This window comes from Monodon monoceros, unplaced genomic scaffold, assembly GCF_005190385.1.
Source record: "Monodon monoceros isolate NGI ecotype Baffin Bay Population unplaced genomic scaffold, NGI_Narwhal_1 Super_Scaffold_11, whole genome shotgun sequence".
Classification (NCBI taxonomy): domain Eukaryota; kingdom Metazoa; phylum Chordata; class Mammalia; order Artiodactyla; family Monodontidae; genus Monodon; species Monodon monoceros.
This window is the reverse complement of record NW_021703767.1, coordinates 362408-373866: the sequence shown is the minus strand read 5'-3', so window position 1 is coordinate 373866 and position 11459 is coordinate 362408. Positions and strand designations below refer to the sequence as shown.

General features: G+C 46.7%; 1 protein-coding gene across 1 annotated transcript in view; it reads right to left on the bottom strand.

The window, feature by feature from the left end:
- Window positions 1-3432: 3432 nt before the first annotated feature.
- Window positions 3433-11459, bottom strand: part of MCM3AP (minichromosome maintenance complex component 3 associated protein) — a 43783-nt gene continuing 35756 nt past the window's right edge. The window contains exons 24-29 of the mRNA XM_029213908.1: window positions 10393-10783; window positions 9024-9281; window positions 8417-8546; window positions 6417-6623; window positions 4993-5143; window positions 3433-3712 (exon numbers count right to left, since the gene is read on the bottom strand). Coding sequence (XP_029069741.1) covers window positions 3554-3712; window positions 4993-5143; window positions 6417-6623; window positions 8417-8546; window positions 9024-9281; window positions 10393-10783 — 1296 coding nt within the window. The 3' untranslated portion in view covers window positions 3433-3553. The remainder of the gene's footprint in view (window positions 3713-4992; window positions 5144-6416; window positions 6624-8416; window positions 8547-9023; window positions 9282-10392; window positions 10784-11459) is intronic.

The window sequence follows — 11459 nt, the reverse complement described above, 5'->3', positions numbered from 1 at the left end:
TGGCAGGCTGTATCTGTTGGCACAGAGCTTCCAGCAAGCTCCTCAGAGCCCAGTCATCAACATGAGCCAAACATTTGAGGAAAACCTCTACCACGAAAGGCAACGAAAAAGGAAATTTTTTTTTTTTTTTTTGGCTGTGTTGGGTCTTCGTTGCTGCGCGCGGGCTTTCTCTAGTTGGGGTGAGTGGGGGCTACTCTTCGTTGTGGTGCGGGGGCTTCTCATTGCGGTGGCTTCTCTTGTTGCAGAGCACAGGCTCTAGGCGCGTGGGCTTCAGTAATTGCGGCACGTGGACTCCGTAGTTGTGGCACATGGGCTTAGTTGCTCCGAGGCATGTGGGATCTTCCCAGACCAGGGACCGAACCCGTGTCCCCTGCATTGGCAGGCGGATTCTTAACTAGTGCACCACAAGGGAAGTCCCGAAAAAGGAAATTTTGAGAAATGGAGATGATTGAAAGTCGTAGAAGAGGACTTTGATGAAAACATGTCCTCACAGAGATAGATGGTTCTTGTTTCATGAGTGCAACATCCTGACATACTCTTTCCCTCCCTGACTTATTTTTTTCTGTGCTTATCACCAGTTAGCATACCAAATGTTTTGCATCATTATCTTGTTTATTGTCTATCTCCCCCACTAAAATACAAGCTCTGTGAGGGCTGAAATTTGTTTCATTTGTTGCTATATCCCCAGCACCTGGAATAATGCCTGGCATATGGTAAACATTCCAAAAGTATATACTGAATAAATGAATGAATTAATAGGAGTCGTCTCTAATAAGAAACGTTAAGAAAAAGACTCTCAGAAATTAAAAATATGGCAGCAGTTTAAAATTTTTTAAACTTTTTTTATTGAAGTATAGTTGATGTGCAATTTTATATGTTACAGGTGTACAATATAGTGATTCACAATATGGTAGCAGTTTTAAAATCACTAGAACAGGGAGATAGAGAAATTTTAGAATAGTAGAATAAAAAGATAAAGATATACAAAAATTGAAAAGAAAATTGGAGCATCAATACAGGTGGTCAAACATCTGAGTATTAGGAGTTCCAAAGGGAAACCGTGGAGGAAAAAATTGTATTAAATAATTTCCAAAAATTCCCAGAATTGGGGAAAGTTTTCTGGATTGAAAAAGCATGGGAGAATATTTTCTAAAGATGCCTGCAAAATCTCCCATCTCACATGCTCTTTTACAATGTGGTCTTACCACTCACCCCCACTGAGAAATAGGACCTATGCCCCGTCCCTTGAATCTATAACCAGATGCTTGTAACCAATACAATGAAGTGGAAGTGATCCTGCACAGATTCCAAAGCTGGGCTTGCATTTCGCTCACTGGGGCACTTGCACTTGGAGCCCTGAGATGCCATGTGAGAAGTCCTATCTGAGGCCACCTTGCTGTGAGGAAGCCAGGCCACATGATGAGGTCACATATAGCTACTCAGGTCGAAAGCCCCAGCTGAGCCCCTAGCCAACAGTGCAACATCACCTGCCCGCTATGTAAGTGAGCTGTCTCAGACATCCAGCCACAGTCAAGACTTCAGATAACCACAGTCCCAATACCTGCATTCAATACCTGACTGCAACTGCATGAGAGATCCCAAGAGAAAGCTGCCCAGCCTGTCCTTCCCAAATTTAAGCTATGGTTGGGGTAGTTTGTTACATAGCAAAAACTACTGGAAAAAAGCACTACAACATGCCGAGCACAATAAATTCGGCAGGGAATAGGGGAGGCAAACCAATACGTCAAGCATGTTGTTGAGAAATTTGAGACAAAAAACAAGCAAAAACGCAGAGGAATAATTTCCGATGTAAAATTCTACTTCCATTCAAATGATGAATCTAACATAAGGGTAGAAATGAAGATCTTTTAGATATGCAAGCTCGGAAGGCTCTAAAAGATGAGCTCCATCAAAATGAGAAAGCAGACCACAGAAGAGGAAGGTATACGACTCAGAATCCAGGAGACGTCCAAGGTGGCACAGACGGGGGATTTCCCAGCAGTTCATTTCCAGAAGAAAATGGAGCTAGCATAGTACCTGAGGCACCTGAGTGTTGGGAGGAGCTTCACACTTAACGAGGAGAGGTTTGGGTGAAGTAGTGCTAGGAACACAGAAAACCAAGCAAATGAAAAAGCAAGACAGTTGACTCCAGGTACAACTGAAAGTTGTCCCTAAAGGAAGTGTAACCATAAACCAATACAGGGCTCGACAGCAAACGGTATTATAGTCATACTGAACTCTGAATGCAGATTTCAGCTAACATCTTAGATCGTTTTGGGAGACTAGTGGGAGAGGAAATGTAGTATGCATGTGTGGGTGATACACGTTGCAGAGAGGACAGTATGAGAGCTGACTCATTTTCTATTGTAGGAAATCAACAGATGTCTAAAATCGAGATTAAGAAATAGCATTACTTAAGTCTTTACTGATAAACATGAAGTTAATCACTGAAGAAATCCCTAAGAGTTGATGAGTGTTCGTTCTGGCGGATGCAGGGTTTGGCTGGTAGATTTGGTGGTGGTAGGATGAGCAAGTTCTGTTCCTAGTGCTTTTTTCTCAATGAAATAAGAAGCAGGTCATCATCTAGGAATGTTGTAGATTTGAAGAGAATAAGAAGATATGAAATAGTTCCCTCAGAGAGTCTAGGGGATGTGGGATATAGTAGGGAGATGCTGAGTGCCAATTTAAGACTGACGGTCATACTCAGCATCAAGTCTGTTAATACCTCTTTCTGTATATGGCTCAAATGTATCCCTTCTCTCCACGCCAACTGCTAGCAGACTCAGGATTATACCCTTCTTCTTTCACCTGGACAGCTGCAGCATCCTCCTTTCGAGATCCATTGCTTGTCTTACTGTTGTTCCCCATATGCAGTTTTTGAAACAAAATGTGACCAAATCACTTCTCTGCCTAATATCCTCCAATAGCTGATTCCCATAGTACTCACAGTAAAGCAGCAAGGGTCTCGGCGGTCTGGCCTATCCCCTCACTTGGCAGTACTACCAAACTGGCACCTCCAGGTTTTCCTCACATCCTCTTGGGTATACCACTGCACTCCTCTCCAAGAATTCTGCTCTGTCCTCTGCCCAATCCCCTTGTCTCCCCCTGCTTCCAGTGCAGGCACGTGCCCCATGCCTCAGAGAGCTATGTACATATACAGCTGGCTCAGTACACCTGTTGGCTCTCTGAGGTGTGAGCTGGGCAGGCCGGGTGGGCAGGGTCCCTGCACCTTATTCATCCCTGCACTACTGATTTGGCACATCAGGGACTGCAACTGTTGCTAAGACAATGAATCACCGTTACACACTGAAATGTAAGAGCATGTGTTGGTGCACAACAGTCAGAAGAGATCATGAAAACAGGTAAGAGTATCAAAGACATTACACAGGAGAAAACAACCTTTCATCCTGAAAACTGAGGAAGACCTCATTAGATATTCCAGTGGTTTATTTGCATGATTAATAATCACATTCCAACATGCACCAAGCATCTGAGAATAACATTATTTTGAGTTAAAAGAACATCTTCTAGACCCTCTCTCAGGTCCAGCAGCTCAAATGTCCACCATGTCCAGCAGTGCAGAGAGATGGAGCTCAGAGGCAACGTCCTCTTCCCTTGAACTCCGGATCAGCCTTTCTAGGCGCTTCAGCCGTTCGGTCACAGACGTGCCTGTTGCCTCTGACATCTGCAGTTGCTCCCCCGTCCTGTCATTCTATTTGAACAAAAAAAGAAACCAAAAATAGCTTTGGGATACCCACAAGCCAAGATATATTTTCTTTAAAGGCACTGGATCTGACTCACGTTAGAAACCTCTTCTGGGGCCTGCTAGGCTCAACAAACCCCTCTCTTGGCATCTATCACACATCCTTCCAGCCCCTTCCAGCACATACACATACAGCTGCCATCATCGGCCACGGAATGTTTCCTCTTCTGATTCTTTATTTATATTTTAAATTTTCCTTTTCTGGCCGTGCCGCATGGCATGTGGGATCTCAGTTCCCCTACCAGGGATCAAACCCAAACCCCCTGCATTGGAAGCGCACAGTCTTAACCACTGGACTACCGGGGAAGTCCCTCCACTTCTGATTCTACCATGAACAACTTGTAGTCGTTTTTATAAGACATCGTTGTCAAGAGCTACGAACTATGCCATCATATGTATTGTAATTGCTGAACCAGACTCTCATCTTTGGATGTTTAGTTTCCACTTTCATGTACTATAATTAATGCTACAGTGAACAAAAATACATTAACTTTTGTCATCAGTAATTTCTTTAGGGCAGAATTGTTAAGTCAAAGCGTACAAATATTTTTAAGGTATCTGCCAAACTAATAATTGGAAATAGTATGTCATCTTAATTTGTTTTTCTCTGCAATTGAAGGGCTTCCTAAATGCCAATCCAGGAGCATACATTTTGCCTGTCCAGCATTATGCATATAAACTCTGCTTTTGTTTCTTTTATCACTGAAGGAAGAATGGTGAAGTAGAAAGACCTTGAGCTTCGGAGCCAGCTGGGTCTGGCTTTAAAAAGCAGCTTTGCCACTGACCAGCTGAACACTCTTGGGGGAGGCCCTTGACTTCTGTGAGCATACCCTCCTCATTCATTAATTTTCCTCACGGAAAATTAATACCAGAAGGGAGGTCTGGGTGATGCCAAAGCTTGGACAGTATGTGCTCCATAAACCGAACCACTGTTGTCACCTTTGTTATTCTCCTCCAAACTTTACTGCATGTCAGCATAACATGGTTATGGGTTTTGTTCAGTTCTTAAGCATGTGTCAATTCCATTCTTCATTCATTTCATAAGCAGAAACTCGGAATTAGTTGGGCCACTATAATACTGACAGATTAAGTTTAAGAAAAGATCTAATTTAAGCTAATAATTTATTGGTCATCATGACATCATACGATGACTCGAGACATTACTTTTTTCCCAGTCATTCTCTCAGTTGTTAAGTCTAATATAAATGCCAAATGTACTCTCTTCTCACCTGAAGGCTAGTAGTTGTAGATGTTTTCATCACAGGTTCGATAGTCTGAGGCAGAGACACCAGAGTCTGAGGAAGGTAGAGTGGAAGGGAAGTTGAATCTGTACATGCTCCCGAGTCCTCTGACCACCACTGCTGAAGTTGATCTTCAAACCTGAAACATTTGAGCATTAGGAAGCAAAAATTTAACTGTCACTCACTTTTCTCCTATATATGCTTTAAATTTTTTAAAGCTCTGCTTTTTACTAAGGGTGGAACTAAGTTATGACATCAACTAAGAAGCAGAAAAGCACTGTTTAAAAAAATTTAGTATCTTCTCTTTAACTTATAAAACCGATTTATATTTAATGAAAAAGGTGGCATTTATCCAAAACAACTGGTTTTTAACATTACTTGTACTTCTCTCACTTGGTTTATCTTCTCTGGCTTATTTTGCTATTATGTGTCTATAATTAATTTGGATCTCTTTGGATTATCCAAAATGTATGGATTGCTGCTTTAGTTTAAAATTAACCCAAAATAACATCGCACTGACACCTAACATACTCCAGAGCTGTCCACTCCATATACTTGTTTTTTAAAGAAACATAATCTGGTCCAAACTGCTTAAATGATACAGACCTAGGAAAATCTACTTTTAGAAATCATGACACATTCATTCACTCTCCCAACACATATTTATCAAGCCTCCACCAAATGCTAGGCATCATTCTGGGTACCAGCAACACAGCACTGAGACAGAACAGACAAGGCCCAGCTGGAGGCAGCTGACACTCTAGTGAGGTGAGACAGACAAAGGAGACGTCTGAAGACGAGAAAGACAAGGCAGAGACATGGAGACAGGGAGGACTGGTGAGATGGGTAAGGAGGTCCTCACTGAGTAGATGTGAGCAGAGGCCAGAAGTGAGCATAAGGTGGGCCAAGGGGAGGGGCTGACCTTGCCTACTGGCTGGACACAGAGGCTGCTGGAGAGGACAGGGCAGGGGGAGGCATGAGGATGACAGTGGAAACTCCCTTCTTGCCGTCTCTTCTTCCTCAGTAAAACCATGAACACGGGTGGTGGGAGAGGCAGAGGGAAGCCCTGCTCCATCCAGCTCCTACATAGCCGCAGTGTGGGAATGCCCCAATGCCCAGGCTGGCCAGACGGGCAGAGCGTGCCAGCCACGTGCCACAGAGGCTTAGTTAGCCAGCTACACTCACTCCCCACTAGGAGACTCGGGACTTTCAGTGATAAACAATCAACAAAACCGATTTCAAATAATAAAAGTCGAAGGCACACTATCGAGGGCACTGCCTCTGTCCTCAAAGAGCTTATCCTTCACACGTCTGACCTGCCTTCTTTTTTAAACAGTCTCGTCCCTGGGATCCTTGCTAACCCGGCATGAAGCGGCCTAAAGGACAAAACGAACCCCGGAAACGGGCTTCACCTCTTGCTCTCCTCTTTCTCCAGCAGCAGGCTGCTGGACAGACACTGGGCCAGGAGCTCCTGGGCAGAGGCTCTGTGCATCAGGTCGTCGGTGCTGGGAATCCGCCCCTCTCGGCCGCGCTCCGCACCTCTCTTCCCTTTGCGGTGCCCGTGAAGTAACGGAGTGCGAAGCTTGTTTGCAGAAGGATGAAAAGATCTTATCCCCAAACTGTAAGTAACGTTTTGAAATGCTTACGGTCAGGAAAGAGAGGGAGAAAAGGGCTCCTCTGGCATCAGGTAGAGTGGGGTGCTTTGGGGTCAGGCACAGGCGCAGAGGAAGGGCAGCCTCTGCCTTGCAGCAGCTTCCCCTCTCCTGGGCAGCAAGGCTCCCGAAGCTTCTCTACTCTTGAGTTTTGCTTCCCATTCCAGGGTCATCAGCAGTCTCTGTTTTTCCCTAATACTGGCAAGGTTCTTATTTTTCATGTAGCTCCTAAATCCATCTGGATTTTTTTTTTTTTTTTTTTTTTTTTTTGTTGTGATGCGAGGCCTGCGGGATTCTAGTTCCCCGACTAGGGATCGAACCCAGGCCCTGGGCAGTGAAAGCGCTGAGTCCTAACCACTGGACCGCCAGGGAATTCCCCTGGAAGTAATGTTTACAGCAGCGGGAGATGAGAGTCTAATGCTTTTTCTAAACAGAGGCCAAAAAGTCTGTCCTCTCTGCACTAATTTCCCACATTTGGCGTGGTACTTTTATCACATATGGTTCTGTTCTTGCACTTTCTATTCTGACCCATTTGTCTACTGTAACTTTATTATATGTTTTGAGATCAGGCTGAGCAGACCTTCCTTGTTATTCTTATTCAAAATTTTCTCAGCAATTGCTACACATTTTCTCATCCTGATGAATTCTAGAATTAACTTGTCAAGACCAGGCGGAAACATCCTTTTGGGCTTTTGATTAGAAATGCCCTGACTTTATAGTTTGAGAACTGACATCTTTACAGCATTGCACCCTCCAGTCAGCAAAGCCTAGCCTGCCCCTCATTTATTCAAGGTTTTCTTTGCACCTTCAGGGCTCTGAGAATCCCCTTCACAGGGGTTTGGCGCCTCTCCTGGTCAGTTTGTGTCCATATGTTCTAGATTTGTTGCTGCTGTGAATGAGAATTTCTGTACATTGTAGGTTGATCTGTCTGGTCACCTTGCTGAATGCTGAACAGTTCTAAGGGTGTGACTGTCGATGATCCTGAACTGACAATTTTACTGTCTGGAAATAATTGGTCCTCCTCTCTTGATATTTATGCCCTAAACTGGGCAGGGTCTCCAGGACAACAGTGGACAGCAGTGATGTCAGGGCAGCTCAAGGTTGGTTCTCATTTCAGTGTTTCTGATGTTTTACTGAGAAGCATGGGGTTTGTTAGTAGTTTTATGGCAGACAGCCCTATCAAGCTAAAGAACTGCTCTACCCAAGTTTCGTAGGAAATTTTATCAGGAATGGGTATAAGCTGTTTTCTTGGAGAGGGAGAAGGAATGGGTATAAATTTTAAGGAAAACTTTTCAACACCTAGTGAAATGACCGCTTATTTTTCTGTTATGGCAGCAAATTACACAAATAGTTGTGTACTACTGTTTATATTGTAGAGCATGGTATAAAGCGAGCCTGTGAGTTTTTTACGTACTGCAGAACTGCATGTGCTAACATCTTACTGAGTATTTTTGAACCAGGTTTGTAAGTGAGATCAGACAACAGCTTTCTTTTGTCTGCACTCTCCTGGTTATGTTACGACTTCAGGGTCAGGTTTGTCCAATAAATGAAATGCGATGCTTGTTTCTCTCTGCTCTACAACAGTTTCTACTACACGGGAATGATCTGTTCCTCCAGCATCTGTCGGAATCTCCCCACAATGGGCTGGATTTCATGTATAGGATGTGAATTTCTGCTGTATACTCTGTTAGAGAATACAGTTCACTCTCTTGGTTGTGGGTTGTGGAATGACAGAAACGCACACTGAACACAGATCTCACCGGCTCTGACTCAACTGTAGCTCCTTCTGCGTCTGCATTCTGGCTTGTTCCCACGACAAAGGAACGTCGTAGTTTTTCAAATGGTTTTTAAAAAAATACACACATATCTGACCATCTTTAGTCAGTGCCTCTGAGAAAACGATACAAAAAGAAGAAGAGAAAAGAATATCAAAAGAGCAACAGGTGACCACTTGATGTCTGCTTAAATTCACTGACTTAAGGACTAGCCCTTCCGATTAAAGTCACACAATTATGTGACTCCCATGCTTGAGCTACATATGCTCCAAGTTTCCATGGGTCATTCAAGGTCCAGAGAGGCTCACGTCCAGGCCTGCGTGGCCAGTGTGACTACTCAGAGAAGTCTCTCTAAAGCCAGCCTTGGGGGCCCATTTCAGGGAGATGAATGCAGGCTCTCCTGGAACCTTCTCAGCTCTTCCCAATGTTTATAAGTCACCTGGAGGTCACTGGCTTGGAGAGGTAGCCCTAAGGAGAGGAAGGGCGGGGACCCGCAGGAAGGAAACAACCATCAAGTAAACATCTTCCTTTGCTGAAACTGGACCAGGAAAGTCTCCTGAGGAGCCGGCCCACGGCACCAAGCACTAACTACCTGGTGTGACGGGAAGCCTGGGGGGTGTCCAGTCCCTCAGCCTGTGGTTGATGCACAAGGCGATGATGTCATCCCACGGGATCTCAGCAACTGAGGGCCGTGCCCCCCGGCCTGGGGAGGGGCTCCCGCTCTTCCACCTGTGGTGCGTGCCGCGGAGCAGGCTCTCCACCTGGGACTGCAGGACAGGCTGCGTCTGGAGAGAGCTGGGGATCTGGGAGGCATACTGGACAACCATGGAGCACACGGGGAGCCAGGGAGCTGGAGAGAAAGCGCCACATGAGTCACAGACTGTGGTGCAAATCTACATGCCATGTTCTTCACTCTGTATTTTCCTAGGAAAAGGCAACTCTGTAGCCGAGAAGTCTGCCTTCAACTCTGAATACAACAGGACCACAGCTGTTAAGGAAAGAACATCTCCCTCCCCATGCCCAGGTAAGGGATGCAGCCACCCAGGTCAAACTTCACAACAAAGGATCCATCCTAGAGGCTCTGACTGCATAGGCCTGCAGGTGCATGCAGGAACCCGTATCTGACCAAGCACTCAGGGACGTCTGGTCCCAGAGGCACGGGCTTCTCTGGGGGAGCCCCAACCTAGCTCGCGGCAGAGGATTTGCGCAGTGCAGTTTATTCCCCATTGGGTTCCTTCAGTAGCAAATGTCTGTTAGACCTACTGGAGAGTGCACCTCAAAATCCAGAATGAAGCCTGAGGCCTCTGTTCCAATGGTCTAAAGGAGAATGGCCCTGCTAAGGCCATGTGCTGCGCCACGTGAGCACAAACAGCCTTGTTCCCTCCTAACAGCATCAGCAAGGGAAGGGGCAGCCTCCTCACAGCACAGGGACCCATAAGGTCTGCGTGAGAACAGCCCAAAAGCCTCACTCGGGCACAGCTGGAGCCACAGAACGAGCTTCTTTGACAAAGAAGGAACACTGGTGTTAAAGCAGCACTGAGTGCTGTGGCCCCAGCAGAGCCAGCAGCGTGGGGACAGGACTTCACAGTCCCCATGCCTTTTGCTCCCAAATGCCATGGCACAGGCAGGATGGGACCTGCTGTTAACTGAGGAGTCCCAGGCCTTGGGTGCAGCACTCTTCCTGACACCTTCCTCCCGAGACTGAACAGATACCCACAGACCGCTCAGATGGTGGTGAAGGGCCAACAGGGCTCACTCCACAGAACCCCAGCTCGTCCTGACTCCTGAATCCAAAGCCAAGTGCGGACGGGTGCAGCGTGGGGCCGGGGTGCCCGGTGGAGAAGGGCCACCTCACACTGGTGCCCAACACCGGCCAGGGAGTCTCTACAGCAAGAAGGAGGCGGGGAACTCGGCCGCAGCACACTGCTTCCCAGCCAGTACCCCTCAGCACGAGCACGCACCTCCCGGGGGCGGAAGGTCCATCTGTGGGAGCTGGAAGCCAAGGACAGCCTGCCTCAGCCAGGCCAGGTGCTCCGGGGTGTTCCAGTGAAGGTGAGGAAGCAGCCGGCTGCCCCCTGCCTCGGCAAACTCAGTGACAGGCCAGGACAGGTCACAGAGCTGCTCGGAGGACACTACAGAGGCCAGGAAGCTCAGCACGCTGTTGAACAGTTCGATGACGGCACTTGGCTCCTGCGGGGCCAGGCCGCCTAGCCTCCGCTCTCTTCTGTCGTGGAAAAACCGGCCGCTAAACTCCCGGCTAACCCCGTCTTCCACGTACTGAATGAGGGTCTGGCAACAAAGGTCAAGGGCACAGGGGCAGCGCGAGACCAGCCACTGCACAGCCTGCGAAACCTGAGAAGCAAAGACAGTGGGGAGAGATCTGGTTCAACAATTCACGCTGCTTTTCAGGAAGAGATTCCTGAAGGCGCCCCTCCCACAGCTGCCACAGCAGGTGCCACCGGAGCAGCAGCCTCTCAACCACACCAGGAAGGGGAGCAGAAGCTTCCACTGCAGTTGAGTTTGGTCTCCCAGGGCCCTGGAGACGCACACAGCAGGGACCCCGAGAAGGGCTCCCGTGCCCCTCGCCCCGGAGGAGCATGGCCTGAAGGACCGCCCCGGAAGGGCTGGAGGCCCAGGGGAAACCAGCCCTACACATCCTCTTCACCTCACACAGAAAAGGAAGCCACGTCTTCCCATTCTTAGAAGGACTAACAGCTTCACTACATGCCTGGATGCTTTCACATCCTGTAGTTATCTTTCCTCCTGTAGTTGTTACTTTTATTTTAATTCCTGGCACTTCTTTGCCTAAATGTAATTGTCAGCAGAGACTTCCTTTTTTTAAGGAAACTTCTGATAACATTATTTCTTCATATTCCAAGGACAACCACTTACAAAAATAATTATACATCTGATCGTGAGATACAAGACATGAACTGTCATATTTTAAATCCATAACAACAAAACCTCTAAAAAAATTTACACAAACAATTTAATTTATTGCCAATAGCAGAACTGTGGGCAAATTTTA